This window comes from Peromyscus californicus, unplaced genomic scaffold, assembly GCF_007827085.1.
Source record: "Peromyscus californicus insignis strain IS unplaced genomic scaffold, ASM782708v3 Scaffold_17__1_contigs__length_78620276, whole genome shotgun sequence".
Lineage (NCBI taxonomy): Eukaryota > Metazoa > Chordata > Mammalia > Rodentia > Cricetidae > Peromyscus > Peromyscus californicus.
In genome coordinates this window covers 73347362-73365439 of record NW_026294469.1, presented here as the reverse complement: position 1 = coordinate 73365439, position 18078 = coordinate 73347362, and the positions used below count along the sequence as shown (strand labels likewise).

The following is an 18078-nucleotide window of genomic DNA, read 5'->3' as shown; positions in this document are numbered from 1 at the left end:
AGACAAGCCCACACTAACACCACTGTCATCTCCTTACATGGGGATAATATATAGAGGTCTGTTGATGCTGCTTTGAAATGATTTTATTATTGTAATGCTTGCTACTTAAAATAAATAAATAAATAAAGGATTTGATAAAATAAACACAAATTGTCAGTATTGTTGGACCCAAAGAGCTATCTTGAATTATTGCTAAAGTTTGATGCTTTTCTAAGTACTTTATAGCAAGAGATAAATTTTTGAAGGAAGAATTGAGCATTTTGGTCCTTTTCAAGGAACAGATACTTTTTGAGTGATTATATTTTTTCTAAGAGCTGTCATTAGATATTTGTTTTACAATTTTCATAGCACTTCAATTGGTTATATTTGTCAGTAATGATTATTTCTGAATTATAATAATACAGTATTTCCTGTGAATTTTTTAAGGAAGAAATTTTCTTTCTCATATGGGAAAACAAAATGCTGTTGGTAAGTAAAAACACATAAAGCAATAAACAAAGCATTAATATGACTAACAGTTGTTTAAAAACCAATGTTGAGTTGTTACAATCTTGATGATTACCATATGCAAGGAGATAATAAGACATAATTATAATCAGAATTTACCTAGGAAGTTATTTCTCATTAAAAATATATATTTACCTACTTGAGAAAAAAATTCACTTAATTGGGAGGAAAGGTATATTTTAGTTTCCCTACTTAAGAAAATGATTATGAAGATGTTTAATTCTGCAAGTATTTTAATATATTTTCCAAAATCATATTATCAAAAATTGTATTAATTATGTCAAAACTTATTTTTGTTAGAATATTATTTCTCTCCTGAAAAAATAGACCTTATTTTAACATCCAATCCAATTGATTGCTCTGCGTATTGCGCTGAAGGTTGGTAGGTTCCTAGAGAGCAGTGCCGAGGGAGCAGATGGATGGGGATCATAAGTGTCCAGTAGGCTTTACTAATCAGACATGGCAGGTTCCCCCATCATTTGAGCATAGTTTCACATCCTCATAGTCCACAATGACTGGAGCTGAGGGACTGTCCTGCTGAACTGTGCTTCCTGCCTGGCACTAGTTCTGGCTTTCGGTTAGACAGTTGCTCTGACCTCACGCTGGATGAGTGAGTTTGTTACCTAAATTTAGCTTCATTACGCTAGCATGAGACCTTAGCTAGAGAGTCAAGATATCAATTTAGAAGAGCAAATTTCTTGGGCTCCTGCTAGAAGACTGTTTTTACTTTTGTTTAAATGTAAATACTTAGGTAAAAACTCAGACATTCTAGTGGATAGTCACTAAAGTTTTACAAAGTCAGTGCAGCCTCATAACTGATCTTCTGCTCAGGAAATAGTATTGTCAGCATCCCTGAAGCTCCCAAAGCCTCTTCAGATACTATCTGCTTCCAAGGTCCCCATGACTCTGCCATGTCAGCATAGCTTTATTTAGGAGGAGGCTTAGTAAATGACTATCAGGTCAGAAGCCTGGTGTGAGACCACAGTGGAATTTAGTAATACATGTCAGATTTGCAGAAAGTATTTATTGAGTGTACTATAAGCTGAAGTGTAGCCTGAGTTTTCCTGCCTGGCCCACAGTCAGGACAAATCTCTGTCACCCGCCATTTCCACAGACGCTCAGACCCAACCAAGTAAACACAGAGACTTATATTGGTTACAAACTGTATGGCCGTGGCAGGCTTCTTGCTAACTGTTCTTATAGCTTAAATTAATCCATTTCCATAAATCTATACCTTGCCACATGGCTCATGGCTTACCGGCATCTTCACATGCTGCTTGTCATGGTGGCAGCTGGCAGTGTCTCTCCCTCTCAGCCTTCCATTTCCCAGAATTCTCCTCTCTCCTTATCCCACCTACTTCCTTTCTGGCCACTGACCAATCAGTGTTTTATTTATACAGAACCATATCCACAGCACTGAAGAAGTATCTTTCTTAGTGTCATCCTCTTGTAGCACCTCCTCCCCACACATATGCTTTGTCTTAGAAGTGTAATTTGTAGACTGCAAAATCTGTGGTTCATTATTTGAAATTTATTATAAGTGTAATAAACTGTTCTGAATGTAAAAGTTGGATAAAGTAATATATGCTACTAAAATGCTTCATTTGATATGATAGAATACTAATTCTAGAAAATTCATGTTTAATTCTTTTTCAGTATTAGACATCAACGTAACAGAAACACAAGTTTGTCTAAGTATTGAAGTCTATACAGTCAGATTGCCACCACCTGAGGTACAAAATATTTTATTTCTGTAAGCTCCTGTATTTACTATATATGCATGTTATTATTACTATTTAATTTTAATTTTTAACATGGAAGCTGATAGGAGGGGTTTTGTTACCACGACACTTGCAATGTTTTCTCGAGTATGTAGGATATACTCACATACACACATATATGAAAACAGAAGGGGACTGTTTGGAGGGAAAAGGAAGGGAAGAAATAGCAGGAGTGCAGGGTAAACGAGAGAGACCAATGAGGCAACTATGGACAAAGTACAAATAGAAACTTAAATTAAATGTCTTAATGAAGCCCATTATTTTGTGCTAACATTTAAAAGGACTTAGTAGTTGTTTGTTGTTATTATTTGTTTGTTTGGTTATGGTGGTTTTGAAACAGAGTCTCAGTTCATAGCTCAGGCTGGCTACCAGTTGGTGTCTGCCAGGCTGGCCTTGAACTTGTAGCTATCCTCCTACCTCAGCCTCCTGAGTACCAGAATTGTAGGCACACTGCACCATGCCCAGCTTTAAAAAAATAAATAAAATGTATGCTGCTAAGTGCTTGACATGTCTATGTTTTCTAAATTCCCCCAATATCATTCTCATTTAACATGGGTTTTTATCATTTTATTCCTGTCAAAAATATCATTAGACACACCCAAAATGTCACTACCTTATCTTGCCTTGGTGCCAATTTCTTCTGCTTTTTCACCTCCAAATTTTAAAAATATAGTTTCATCTCATGGTAAATATGCTTGTCTTCTACTCTTGACATTCTCGTAGCATTTTTTCATCTATTTTTTATACAACATGCTTTCTGTCTTTGTCTTCTATTTTACTAATTCCCATAGCATCTGGCATAGAGCTTTACATGTTATTAGTCACTCGGTACATGTTGTTTCCTTTATCGGGTGCAATTGGTTCCTCAGGGACAGAGAAAGACGAAGGAGGAAATGAATGTTTTTGCTTTCCACGAAACATTTGGCAATGTCTAGAGGCTGTTTTTTGGTTTCCAGGGTATAGGGAAGGAGGGTATGATTTTACTACTAGCATCCAGCAGGCAGGAACAAGGAATGCTTCTGAATGTTTTACCCTATACAGAATAAAAAACCTGCCACTACCCCAGCAAAGGATTATCTGACCCAAAGTGTCACTAGTGCTGAGGTTAAGAGCGTGTTTGGAGGTTCTACTAGGGGAGTGCAGCTACTCAGACCATTTCATTTACCATACATTACATACATTATGTTTACCTAGCGTAAAGCTTTAGGAGAGCCATGCATTAAATGGTGAGGGAGGAAGGGGACACCTGCCCAGCCAACTTTATCAGCCTAATCAACACTGGTAATTAGTGGGGTGACAGATGTTGCTGCTAGGTGCCACTCCCCACTCCAGTTGTCTGGTGTACATCTCTTCCCCTTGTTATAAATTTGTTATGTTCTCCATTGACTATGTAATGAAATCTTATCTGCTTCATGTGATGGATGAGGTCCTCATCAAATTGATCCAATCTTTCCTTATATGTGGCCTTATCTACCATCACTCCTCTTCCCAATAGCCAAAGTTAATTGTTTCTCCAAGGCAGGATAGTCCTCCATTCTTTCAAGTCCTGGCTCAAACTGTCTTCTAAGCTCTCAATACTTGTTCTCTTGACTCATCTTTCATGACATAACTCTTCATTACCACCTGTGAAGACTTCAGAACTCTCAAAGTTCATCTCTCTTTGTTCATACTGTTGTTTATACAAGTGTATCATTATGCTGAGTTTTAAAGGAAAGGGTCTGTGTCTTTCTAACTTTTCTTTCATAGAAGTTATATAACACCTGTCACTCAATATAGTAAAATTGTTATTAATTGAAACTTGAGCAGCATGAAAGACTAGCTTCTAACTTGAATTAGATAACTTTAGTATCTAAAGTCTATTCTTCTAAGGTAGAAATTCTAGTAGTTTTCTAAACTTTGATCTTTGACCTTATTTAGATAACTTTTTAAGATAGTTTATCGTTATAAGAAATGGTATTTCAGCCCTTATTTTTATATTTAAAAAAGCCACATGTTTTCTCAATAATAGTAATTTTTCCAATTTTAGACTGTGTTAAACTATACTATTTTCCTAAAACTTATTGTCTTTGTGTTTCTAATTGCTGTGAAAAGACACTGTGACCACAGCAACTCTTATAAGGAAAACATGTAATTGAGGTGGCTCACTTACCCTTTCAGAGGTTCAGTCCATTATCATCATGATGCGGAGCATGGAGGCATGCAGGCAGATGTGGTACTGGAACAGACTCCTACATCTTGCAAGAAACAGGAAATGGACTGAGATACTGGGCAGTATCTTGAGCATTGGAAACCTCAAAGCCCACCCCCACAGTGACACACTTCCTCCAACAAGGCCATACCAACTCCAACAAAGCCACACCTCCTAATAGTGCCACTCCCTATGAGATTACAGGGCCAATTACATTCAAACTAACACTCATATAAGTGTCTAGATAGAAACTTATATGTGTAAACTGCTACAAGTTGATATATTCAGATTATAATTGAATCCATAACTACCTGAGGGATATGTTTTAGAAAAGTATTATGTAATATTAAACTGTTGCCCTGAAATTTTAGTTATATAGAAAATAAGCAACTGGAAACAAATTTGTGTTTATTCTACAGACAGCTGTCTATTGGGTATCATTATGTACATGTGCAAAGTGTTTTCTCCCAAAGATTCTGTCAAAGTCAGACAAAATCAGCATAAAGATGAGGACACTTAGAAAATACTTATTAATATTTGCACACCTAAAACATTCAGAGTTGGCTTAGAATCTCATCACAATTCACAAATCTTCATTTAATAACAGTGCCACTTTGAACATTCTACTTAATTTCTCTTAACCTCAGATTTTTGTGTAAATTGGAGCTAATGGTATCTAGCTCATGGAGAGTTGATGCAGTGAATGGGGTAAAGTACATCAAATGGTTCCTATGGCACATGATATACAATGGAAGTTCAAAGTGGTAGTTATTGTTATAACTAAGTGAATTGAGACAGGTGAAATAATTGTTGTACTCAAAGGTAGTTGGTCAAGATTCAGAGTTTTTCTTTCAACACTGTTCTGCTTCATTGTTCTTTCTCTACTTAGCCTTAGCTTACTTGGTTACATTTGTGTGTCTTTTGGTATAATTAGATAGTGTCTTAGTCACTGTTCTGTTGCTATGAAAAAACACCATGACCAAGACAACTCTTAAAAAAGAAAGCATTTAATTGGGGCTTACTTACAGTTTTATAGGCTTATTTCATTATCATCTTGGCAGGGAACATGGTAGAAGGGAGCATGGCAGCAGGCAGGCATGGTGTTGGAGAAGTAGCTGAGAACTACATCCTGATACACAAGGAGAGAGAGACAGAGAGAGAGAGAGACAGAGAGAGAGAGAGAGAGAGAGAGAGAGAGAGAGAGAGAGAGAGAGAGAGAGAGAGAGAGACTGGGCCTGACATAGACTTTTGAAACCTCGAAGCTTACCTACAGTGACAGACTTCCTCCTACAAGACCACACTTCCTAATCCCTGTAATCCTATCAAAGAGTTCCACTCCCTGGTGACAAGGCATTCAAATATATGAGCCTCTGGGGACCATTTTTATTCAAACCACCACAAATACCTAATATCTGTGATATCTATTGAATAAAAACAGTGGTTAAATAACATTGCTTGGCTATATGGTAGAGTTTGATAAGAGCTGTATTAATTTAGGACCCAGATGGAAGGGAGAGTCTGAGGAAATTAGTATTTGATATCACTGGAACATGTACACTATTTTGTACCATTTAGTTCTTAAAGCCTCATCTCTTTCCTTGATTTCTCTGAAACTACTTTCTCAAAAGTCCAATACCATTGATCCATGGTTTTTTTTTTTATATGTTGCCACTTGGATATCACTGTTTTCTAGGTTTCAAAATTTTTCAACCTACACACTAATTAATACCTTTTACATGTTCTTGTGTAGTTGTGATTGTGTCCTTTTAGACCCCCTCTCATGCATGTACTGACAACATCCTATGTCACTTACTTTCCTATCGCTGTGACACAACATCTTGACCAAGGCATCTTATAGAAGAGTTTATTTGCGCTTATGGTTCCAGAAGTTTAAAGTCCATGATGGCAGAGCAAAGTGCAGCACCCTGCACAGCTTCAGGAATTGACCAACTGGAGTGATGAGAGAAAGAAGAAAAGACAAACACACAGACACATGTACAGAAAAGCTAAGATGGGGTCATATAGGCTGCACTCACTCTGGTGCAGGGTACCAACTGGTACCAACTGTGACCCCGAAGCTCAACTTATTTTATACATCTGGATCAAGGAGGCAGGTTTAGCTAATCTCAGTAGGAGTTTTCTGTAAGGGACCAATTTCAGGCTGCACTCATCTCAGAGGAGAAAGTTGTAGTTGTTAGTTAGTTCCTGCCTACACAGGTCAATTTTTCGTAAACACTTATACTTGGACTAAATGAAGGCTCTGACCTGCCTCTGAGCCTCACCCAGCAAAGGTTTGCCACCACCTATGCCTAAGGAATTGGAGTCCTTAGCATGCCCATGCCCATGTTAACAACATACATTCACTCAAGACTTCATCTGCTTTCCACAGCAGGAGTAGCTGGTGGCAGGCATGACAGCTAGAGCAGAAAGCATACAGTTCACAGACTGAAGCACAAGCACAAAGAAGAGAGCCAAGTGGAAATGTCCAAGGCCACCCTCAGTGACAGACTTCCTCCAGCAGAGCCACACCCCTAACATCTGAGTTTATGGGGACATTCTCATTTAAACCATCGCACACCCAGACTTGATGATCTACAAGTGAATGTGTGTCACCCTCCCCAGCGCAAATCTGCCCTACCTTTGCGTTTACTATTTTGCCATCAAAAGACAATAACTTTTGGAGATTCTGAACAATGGAGACTTCATTGTTCTTTGGTACTTTCTCACTTCCACTATCTAATTGGTTCCTGTTTTGGTCTCCATAATGACCTCCTCTTCACTTCCATTATTCTGATTGAGACCTGTTCTTTTGCCTCTACCATTCAACTGATCTCCACATAGGCCTTGTTTCCAATCTTGCCTCTTTTGGTTTGACCTCTACTTCTTCACAGTGTCAATAAATTTCTGTTTCTAAATCAAAGCTTCCCTACCTAAATATCTTTAAGATCTCAACATTGCTTAGAAAACTAAGTCCAAATTCTTTAGATTGTTGTTATAAGGTAGAAGAAATATTTATTTATTAAGTACCTTCTCATCACTTTGGTTTTAGATGCATAGGGATACTTTAAAATATTTCCGAAGTAGCCAGGTGGTGATGGCGCATGCTTTTAATCCCAGTACTCGGGAGGCAGAGCCAGGCCGATCTCTGTGAGTTCAAGGCCAGCCTGGGCTACAGAGTGAGTTCCAGGAAAGCCTCAAAGCTACACAGAGAAACCCTGTCTTGAAAAAAAATTCCAAAGTGAATAAATACAGAGTTAGCATTCTCTTGAGATGTATGTTAATAGTTGAGTAGTTTCATAGTGTTCAGAATAATCTGTGTTGACAAGTACTGGTGTTGTGGACATCCCTGCAGCAATTGATTTGAGCCTCTGAATAGTGCTGATCTGTACTTAAGCTACACAGTAGGTATATGTGAGAACCCACAAATTCTGAACATTTTACTTTAATGCCTGCCTTTAGAATTCTGTTTAGATTCTGTTTTCTCTCAAGCTAGTCATTCTACCTGATGCCAGTATATGGTGACATTCATGACTGCCTGCCACGGTCATCTTTGTTTACTTATTCTTTTCTTCTTTCTTTCCTTCTTCCTAACTTCCTTTTTGATAGTATAGCTTAGGTAGCAGATTTCTCAAGAACAGTATATCACATCATAATATTTACCTCTTGAGGCTAAAGAGATGATTCAGAAGCTAAGCATATATATATATTGTCTTCCAGAGAACTGAATGATTCTCAGAACCCATATCAGGTGGCTCACAACCACCTATAATCCCAGCTGTAGGGCATCTACACCCTCTTCTGGCCTCCCTGGGCAATCAACTCCCTTACATACACACACATAAGTAAAAAAAAAAAAAAAGTAAATATGTTTTTAAGAGTTACCTCTGTCCTGCATGGGACATTCTGTGTCCTTCTCAGTTCAGAGTCTTGTTGCTCTTACTATTTTTTTCACCCTTCTTCTCATGCTAAAGATAGAACCTGGGATCTTTCATTTGCCACACAAGAACTATAACACTAATGTATGTCCCTAGCATATTTTATCATCTCTTCCAATATTGACATTTTCCTTATTTCCTCTGGTCCCTTTTTTCTGTTACTACCTTTGAAGACGTTCTTTGAGAGCTTCAAGTTTTGTATAACATTTTAATTATATTCACTTCCACCAAGTCTTCCCAGATCCACCCAAATTTTTGTCCTTTAAAAAGCCCTTCAAGAACAATTTATGCTTTCCAAATATTCATGAATGTGTGGTTTTCCACTCAAGTGTGCTCAACTTATTAGGGGCTACACTCTTAGTGAAAATTGACCCTTACTTTCCCAGTAGTTAACAATTGCCCATGGCTCCATGGGAAGGGGTGGAACTTTTTATTGGTCTTAAGGAATGATATAGGAATTCAGAAAAGTGATATTAGAATAAATGGGTGTAAACTTAGATATTTAAGGCTTTTACTGGTAGGAGTTAAAATATCAAAACACGAGTCATGCTTTAAACAGCATCACTAATATGCTAATGACTTGTCCAGACGATCCAGTGTTGGCTGTGTCAGCTCAAGGTTCTTGATAGAAGTGGGCAGTGACCGAAGTGAGAACGTTTCTCCCCAGAGTTACTTTGATGACATGTGTGGGGTTGTGACACAGTCTCTCTAGCCTTAGTGTTCATTTACCCACTAATACTTTATTTTCACTTGAGGCCTCTCTGTGTCTGTCTGAATTTGAGAAAATATCTTACAGGACTTCCCAGGGTGGCTGAACCTTATCGTCTACATAGAGGCTGGAATCCTGTCTGGGTAGGATATCTGAGGAACAGGAAGAAAGCATTCTAGAAAATGGAATGGGGATTTCAAAGGAGAGTGTGACCCTGGCTCTGTCAGAAACTGTCTTTTAAAAGTGTAATCTAGGGCTGGAAAGATACCCTAATCTAGTAAAGTGTTTGCTGAGCTTGATCTGCCAGATCCCACATTAAAAATCAGGCATTGTGGTGCACATTTGTAACGCCAGCACTGGGGTGACAGTGACAAGCAAACCCGAGGCCTTGCTGGCTGGAATACTTGAGAGTTCCAGACCAGTGAGACCCTGTCTCAAAAAACAAAAAGGAATGCATTCCCAAGGAATGACTCCCACTCACACACGTCCACATGTACAAGCATGTGCACACAGATACACACAAAATATACTTTCCTTTAGAAGGGATTTGACTTCTCTAAGTTGACATAATAAAAATTGATTGAATTAAGCATAAAATAAACACTTGGGCTTGGAAGATGAAAGGAAAGCTTAGCCTGTTTGGTGCACTGTGCAGTGGAGAGACAGGATGTGTCACAACACTGATTAGGTCATGATTCAAAAAGACACAACTCACTGATGTATTCATAAACCACTGTCAGTGTGTGTTGTTGTAATGCTTCTTTTTATGTGGCAAATTCCTTGAGGACTTATATGTTGAAATCTCATTTCATTTAAAAGCTAGAGGAGTTTGATATTTCTCAGCATATTATAGAGGATTTTCATGCTAACCAGAACGCTGTCATTGAGAGACATTCCATCTTAAGCAACTGGTGCTACATTCTGCCCAGGTAAGATATTAGGTTGGAATGTAAAGCTGGTGTAATGGCTACTTTTGCACCACTGTGACCACAGTATCTGAAGAGGAAACTTAAGGGAGGGAGGGCTTTTCTGGGCTTAGAGTTTTAGAGGGTTCCAAGCATCATGTTGTGGAAGTCACAGTGGGGCAGCAAAGTTCAGTACCACTCTATTCACAAGAGCTAGAGAATGGAAGCAGCCTAGGTGTCCATCAAGTAATTTACACCCACACCCACACACACACACACACACACACACACACACACACACACACACGTAGTTAGTTTTTTTTTAATCTTTTACACTTTGGGGGCCTACCACCCAGCTCCCAAATAAATACACTGAGACTTACTCTTGCTTATGAATGCCTGGCCTTAGCTTGGCTTATTTCTAACCAGCTTTTCTTAACTTAAACTCTTCTGTCTACCTTTTGCCTCTGGGATTTTACCTTTTTTTCTGTTTCTGTATATCTTCTTTCCTTCTTATTCTGTGTCTGGCTTTTTGGCTCAGTGACTGGCCCCTGGCATCCTCCTCTCCTCCTTTTCTTGCTCCGCTCTCTTTATTCTCTCTACCTGCCAGACCTGCCTATTTCTCTCTCCTGCCTAGCTATTGGCCATTCAGTTCTTTGTTAGACCAGTTGTTTTAGGCAGGTATAGTAACACAGCTTCACAGAGTTAAACAAATGCAACATAAAAGAATACAACATATCTTTGCATCATTAAACAAATATTACACAGCATAAATGAATGTAACAAATCTTCAACTAATATTCTGCAACACACATACACACACATATACACATATATATTTAACAAACAAATATAGAAGAGGTCGTGAATTCAAAGAGGATGGTTGGGAAGATAGAGGAGTTGAGAGAGGGGAAGAGGAAGGATAGAAAGGATGGAAATACAGTGTAGTCATGTATAAAATCCTTAAATTTAAAGTAAATGTAAGTATCCCATATAAAGGGAATGTCAACATACTGCTCATGAGAATGTAAATTAGTACAAATACTATAGAAAACAATATGGAAATTTCTCAAAAGGGAAGAAATGGAATTACCATATGATCATTAATCCTATATATCAAAGAAAATAAAATCAGTATGTCTAAGATATTTCTGTACTCACATTCATTGCAGCACTGTTCACAGGAGCTGAAATGTGGATACAACCTAGGTTTCCGTCTAGGTAAAAGAGATAAAGAGGTGGTATGTGTGCACAATGGAACAAAATTCGGCCTACAAGGAAGGCAGTCCTGTCATGTGTGACAATATGGATGATGAGCCTGAAACATGTTATATTAAGCAAAATAAGCTAGACAAATCCTATGTGATCTTATATGTAGCATCTAACAAGTTGAACTCATAAAAACAGTAAAAGAGCAGTTACCAGGGGTAGGATGGAGCTTTGGACTACAGTAGAGAGATGTTGGTCAATGACAAAGAATCTCAGACAGGAGGAATAAGTTGAAAAAATCTGTTGTACAACACAGTATACTGAATATCAACAAGCTGTTGTTCTTGAAAATTACTACAAATAGATTTTAAGTATTTTTACCATAAAACATGTACATATGTGAAGTAATATATATAGTGTATATATATATATATATATATGCTAAGTTGATTAAGGCATTCCATAACCTATTTGTATTTCAAAGCATACCAAATATATCTAAAATTTGCATGTCAAGACAAAAAACTTAATGCAATTGAGTTTGTAACTAGGTACAAGTGATTAGTTTGTCATTTATATGTGGGTAGTACCATACTTGCTAAGTCTTTTGGAATACCTTCTAAAGCAGAGTTAACTTCTCAAACAACATTTAGCTGTATTTAAGCATTGGCATAATGTTGTATCAAATCTCATTTTTCATAGCATGAAAATGGGGCAGATAATAAATTTTCTTCATACGGCACCGCCTGACTGTCCCTTTCATTCCTTCAAAGATTTCCAGAGGCACTGGGATGACCTGGTAGGAAGCACATGTCTATCACACTGAATGTTACTTGATTTCTTTCTTGCCATGTAACATAAGACTAGCCTCCTCTAAAATGATTTATATTGTGTGCTTAATTTATAGTATGGCTATAAACTTCCAGAAGATTGTGGAGATATGAAAATATACTGTAGCATCTATTTCAAAATGGTCAAAGAAAGGACCTTCACGTATCCTTTGCACACTAATGATGGCAGATACTTTCTGTCTGCCTTATGAGCCAGCCTTGCTCACGCCCCATGCTGTCATTATTAATGGAACCACTTTTCCTGCACAGTTTTTTTTTTTTAAAGATTTATTTATTTATTATGTATACAGAAGAGGGTGCCAGATCTCATTACAGACGGTTGTGAGCCACCATGTGGTTGCTGGGACTTGAACTCAGGACCTCTGGAGGAGCAGTCAGTGCTCTTAACCTCTGAGCCATCTCTCCAGCCCCCCTGCACAGTTTTTAATTTAGCTAGGAAGATAGTTTTACTAAGAACTTTTGTGGCTGTTTGTTTGGGGTGTTTTTGTTCTGTCTTTGAGACAGATCTCATATAGACCAGACTGGTTGGGAACTCACTGTGTATTCTGGGCTATTCTGGACTTTCTGATGCTCCTGTCTACTTTTCAAGTGTTGTTATTACAGGCATACTCCAGCACATCCAGTTTATGCTGAGGATAGGGTTGAATCCAGCACTTACTGCAAGACTCTGCATTACATTAAGTCTACCAGCTGAGCTACATTCCCAACCTCTTATCTCTTAACAAAAGACCCATCACATCTTAATTGCTTCTAATATGAAATCCCTTTGGTGACAGGAAGGAGGGTCTTGATATGTAACCCAGGCTATCTTTGAACTGGCCATCCTCCTGCCTCAGCTTCCTCGGTGCTGGAATTACCACCACCCCAGGATATAAGGATGTTTCTTTAAAGACTATTGCAAAATTTAGACAAGAAAAGAAAGTTCAGAATAGAGAAAATATGTACATGTATTTCCTAGTAGAACATGAGAAACCAATGCTAGGATTCTCCCTAGCCAAGAGCTCCCCCCAGTGTTGTTTGGACATTATTGGAAGGGTTAAATTAGAAGTTTCTGAGATCTTCCTTTTTGGAAGATTTGCTTTTAAATTTGACTTCCACTTAACACACTGCATTGAGTTAGGAAACTAGCTTTCTTAATATTACTTTAAAAATATACACAGAAACAGGACACATGTGCCTAGGTGGAGCTCTTAAATCTAAATCAGCACGGCTTTCATCATTCTGACAGGCTGGGGTTTAGATGTGGAAGAGCCAGTGGTCTGTGCTCTCTTTTAACCCAGATAATGCACATAAACCTGCAATCAACACTGCCAGCAATTCCCTTCACTATAGCCAACCCTATCCCAAGTGCTGAGAAGATTTCTCGTTAGGAAAGGTGCCTGCTTTCCTTGAAGGACTGCTTTTGAAGCTGGAACATAATAGTAAGGCATGTCTTCTCTGTGCCGAGTTTTTCACTGCTTTTGAAGATGGGGGCAGTTTACTGTTAACTGATTTTGTCCTTGTACTCTATACAGGAGATGGATGGCACATTTCTTATAACTCTTTTCTGGAATATTGTAATCTACTCACAATTCTGTTTACAAAATGAAGACACAGTGATTCACCTTGATTGTGTCATGTCACACACACATAATTTGTTAATAAAAATAAACTTAAAATAGCAGAAATGAAGGGATGCTATCTATTTAGCTTTGACAACTATAGAATATAACCTAAAAACAGAATCTGCTTGTCCATGTCTTGTCAACATTGTCGCCTTTTTAAAAATGAAAATTGATGTGTCCTATACACAGAAACCTTCATGTTGCTCTTTAACTTCGCTCAGATACCCTCTCAGTTGCATCAGGAGTCAGCCCATTCAGTTCTTCCCAAGGGTGGATTTGGAAGGTGTGTTGAAAAGCTTTCTTTCAGATTTAAAATCTAAACTGCCGCATATATGTGGATTCCCCATAAAGATGACAAATAAGCCATGCTACTACACACAGGAGCTAACCAGACCACAAAAACAGGTAAGGTGTACTTTCATCTCATCCAGGGTCTCTGAATTCCTTAGTAGATGACGAACTTTTCTCAGAACAGCATCTCACAAATGCTCTCTGTTGTTACTATTACTTAACTGTTTGCCCTGCCGTTTGTTATTATTGCATTTCATATGATACACAATTGTTCTGATGTGTTTCATCCATATCTAGATATGCATGAGCTGGGTTACTGGAGATTAAAGAGAGAATTTTGTGAAGTGTTCACCTGGACAGATTGATCAGGGGGCAGTCCTGTTCAGTAGACGTTGGGTGCCTGCTGCCCACTAGGTGGAGTCAGGAGTGGGTTTCTCTGAACCCTGCAGCAGGAGAAAAGTCCTCACCAGTGTCTGCCTCTGCATTAACTTCAGGAGGAAACCAGCATACCTGGCTCCCCACAGATAGACACGGGTAGAAGAAATGGCTGTTTGGGGATTTTCTACACCCCAGACTTGGCAGAATAGGGGAAGAAGACACAACTTGAAATCAGATTCTGAGTTTTTATATTTTCTAAAAATGTTTAAGGGGAGGAGAGTTACCTCTGGCTTTGTCCCCCATACATTTTAGAATCTGTTTTTATTGTGCCATATTATACACACATAGAAAGTATACACATATATCTTGTTAAAAAATTGTTCATGTAACCCAATGCAGCATCCTGCTCTCGCCTTCCTTAATATATATTCAGAGAGGTAACCACTGTTGTGACTTCCTAGCAATCATTCTTTGTCTTTACCAAGCATGCATCAGTAAGAACTAGGTTTTAGTTTTGTTCAGTTTTGAACTTTATGCGAGAGAAAGCATTGTGTTTGTGTTTCTGTCTCTTTTCTTTAGAATAGTGTTGTGACATCCATCCATGTTGTTCCACTAAGCCATAGTCTGTTCACTTTCATTTCCATGTAGTTACATGATTATGCCATAGTTGTTTATTGTTCCAGAATGTTGTTGATTGACAGCTGGATGGTCTGAGGGCTATTTGCAGTAATGTGGTAGTGAACATTCTAGTATATTTCCTCTAGGCACATGTCCTCAAATCTCATAAATGTAGAATTAGTATGTGTGTTTCCAAGTGTAGGACCTATTCCAGGCTACATCCCAAAGTGGCTGTAGACATTTGTGAACCTCTTGCTGTGGCTCCTTGTCCTTGTCCTTATGTGGTACTGTTGATCTTTAGCAGTTATGGCAGATATGCTTATTATCATGTGCTTTTAATGTGTATGTTCTTGAGTACTTATGTATATTGGTTGTTTGTATATCTGTTTTGAAGAGCTCGTCTACCATTTTTCATTTATAGATATTCTTATAACATGCTAGGTATGAGTTCTTCATCAGCTGTATAGAGCACCTTATCTCCCTTCATTCTGCAACTTGCTTTCCTGAGAAGGGAGTGGGAGTGGACAAAAGCCTATTTAATACCTATATTATAGTCTTAAAAATAAGAAAAGTATTAAATTTTTTATTTTTGAGACAGGGTTTCACTATGTAGCTCTGGAGCTCGGAGCTCTAGAACTCACTCTGTACAGTAGGCTGGCCAGTCTCTGCCTCCCGAGCCCTGGGATTAAAGGCATGCACTACCATATCTGGCTGGCATAGCATTTTTTAAAGTTAGATTGCTTGCTAAATCACATCTAAGGAATTGTTGCTGATAGACACTTGCATCATGCATTTGTATTGGGTGCTTACTGTGTACATCATATTTCAGCCCATATCTGTCCTATGAATAGTAAATCCAAACAGTTTACAAAGCTTTGTTTCATAAATGTACAGGAGTACTTAACTGAAAGTCTTGTCTTCACACTGCTATTAACAATAAGATTTTTTTCTATTTTTGTCTGTTATTCTATGTGCCAGCTGCTTCTATGAATACTACCTCATTTAATTTTCAGTAGTGATTCTTGGGATAAAGAATTGCTTTATTGCCGGGCGGTGGTGGCGCACGCCTTTAATCCCAGCACTCAGGAGGCAGAGGCAGGCAGATCTACATGAGTTCGAGGCCAGCCTGGTCTACAGAGCAAGATCCAGGACAGGCATCAAAACTACACAGAGAAACCCTGTCTCAAACAAACAAACAAACAAACAAAAAACACAAAGAATTGCGTTTTCAATGCTGCAGCAGGACCCACAGCACAGAGCTCAAGTATCTTCACCAACACAATGTTAAATACATTTCTGACTTAAAAATTGAAGCCTGGTCAGATTCTTAGCACAATAATCAAGAAAATAAAATAAAAATTAACCGTAGATTCCTGGCCAAGAGCTCAGGCTCTGAAAACTGGCTGTCTAGATCTGAATGTCTTGCCATTGTGTGATGTGGGGCAGACCTTTGATCTCCTTGTGCCTTAATTTCCTCCACTGAAATGGGGTGAGGTGATGATGCCAGTGATGACAGTACTTGTCCCAGACAGGCAGTGGGGACAGTCTAGGGTGGAGTCAGAGGCAGTGGGGACCGTCTAGGGTGGAGTCAGATGGGCAGTGGGGACAGTCTAGGGTGGAGTCAGAGGCAGTGGGGACAGTCTAGGGTGGAGTCAGAGGCAGTGGGGACAGTCTAGGGTGGAGTCAGAGGCAGTGGGGACAGTCTAGGGTGGAGTCAGAGGCAGTGGGGACTGTCTAGGGTGGAGTCAGAGGCAGTGGGGACAGTCTAGGGTAGAGTCAGAGGCAGTGGGGACAGTCTAGGGTGGAGTCAGATGGGCAGTGGGGGCAGTCTAGGGTGGAGTCAGATGGGCATGGGGACAGTCTAGGGTGGAGTCAGAGGCAGTGGGGACAGTCTAGGGTGGAGTCAGATGGGCAGTGGGGACAGTCTAGGGTGGAGTCAGAGGCAGTGGGGACAGTCTAGGGTGGAGTCAGATGGGCAGTGGGGACAGTCTAGGGTGGAGGTTGTCAGTCAGAAGGAGCCCTCAGGAGCTACAGGAGGGAACTATATAGGAAGCAGAGAAATTAGCAGCTATGGCCAGCCCTGTCAGGAGACATTGCTCTTCATGGGGGACAATAACTAAGCTGCATAAACCTCTTGAGCTTTCTACATTCAGCTGACATTTTATAAAATTAGTTTAGCAGGAGTGCTTATCCAGACTAGGTTTGTTTTAATTATGGAAATTTTCAAAAATACTTAAGAGAAAATGAATTTTAAATAAGGGGTAAAATGGATTTTTTGAAACAAATACCAGATAAAATGTTATTTCATCTTCTGTAAAGCCCTTAGAATGTGCGTCTACCACACACGCAGCATTTAAAAGCACCTTCATGTAGCTGATGTCGTTATGTACCGTACAAAATGAATACTTCCTAAATGTCACCAAACCCAGGTCATATGACTCTCATTTATCTCAAAGGTTTTAAAGGTTTTGTCAAGTTAAAATCTAAACAGGACCATTTCACATCCCTTGATCATTCTATCTGCTAAGTGTGTTTTATTTTAGAGCGTTATTTATGGCCGTTGTTTGCTAGAAACAGGAGGACTTGTCCTGAAGGATATTCTCCATCCTGGAGTTGAGCAGCTGCTTCCTTGTGTGATATGTCATTTAATGCTAACATATTTTCTAGCTTCCATATTTCTTATAAGTCAGGGGCTCTGATTTAAACAAGACAGACAACTATGGTGCCATACAAGGAACCAAACTTTAATAAATAACGACCGTCTGATTAGTCATTCTGCTTACTTTTCAATTTTCTTTTTAAAATTTTTAATATTCTCTCCCTCCCCTGACATTTTATAACACTGCCCATTACTGCTAGTTTAGGCAGAGTGTGCCACTCTGGGTTACATTATCTCCAATTTCAGCAACCATGGTGTGTCTGTGTGTGTGTGTGTGTGTGTGTGTATGTGTGTGTGTGTGTGTGTGTGTGTGTGTGTGTGTGTTGCTAAGCCTAAGCATACTGACCTCTTTTTGCCTTACTCTCCCTGGATGTTTTAATGGTTAACAGGAAGAAAGACACTGTCCTGATTTTCCCACACCAAATGCATGGATGCAACAGAAG

At 39.0% G+C, this 18078-nt stretch overlaps 1 protein-coding gene across 13 annotated transcripts in view; it reads left to right on the top strand.

Moving 5' to 3' along the window:
- CUNH18orf63 (chromosome unknown C18orf63 homolog) overlaps positions 1-18078 on the top strand; it is a 46643-nt gene that overhangs the window by 7875 nt on the left and 20690 nt on the right. For 12 of the 13 annotated variants that reach the window (XM_052742710.1, XM_052742709.1, XM_052742713.1 and 9 more), the window contains 6 exons: positions 427-468; positions 2164-2240; positions 9940-10049; positions 11937-12033; positions 12142-12227; positions 13911-14094. In XM_052742710.1, the coding sequence (XP_052598670.1) occupies positions 427-468; positions 2164-2240; positions 9940-10049; positions 11937-12033; positions 12142-12227; positions 13911-14094 (596 nt within the window). The remainder of the gene's footprint in view (positions 1-426; positions 469-2163; positions 2241-9939; positions 10050-11936; positions 12034-12141; positions 12228-13910; positions 14095-18078) is intronic. The other variant, XM_052742719.1, reaches the window with a different exon arrangement.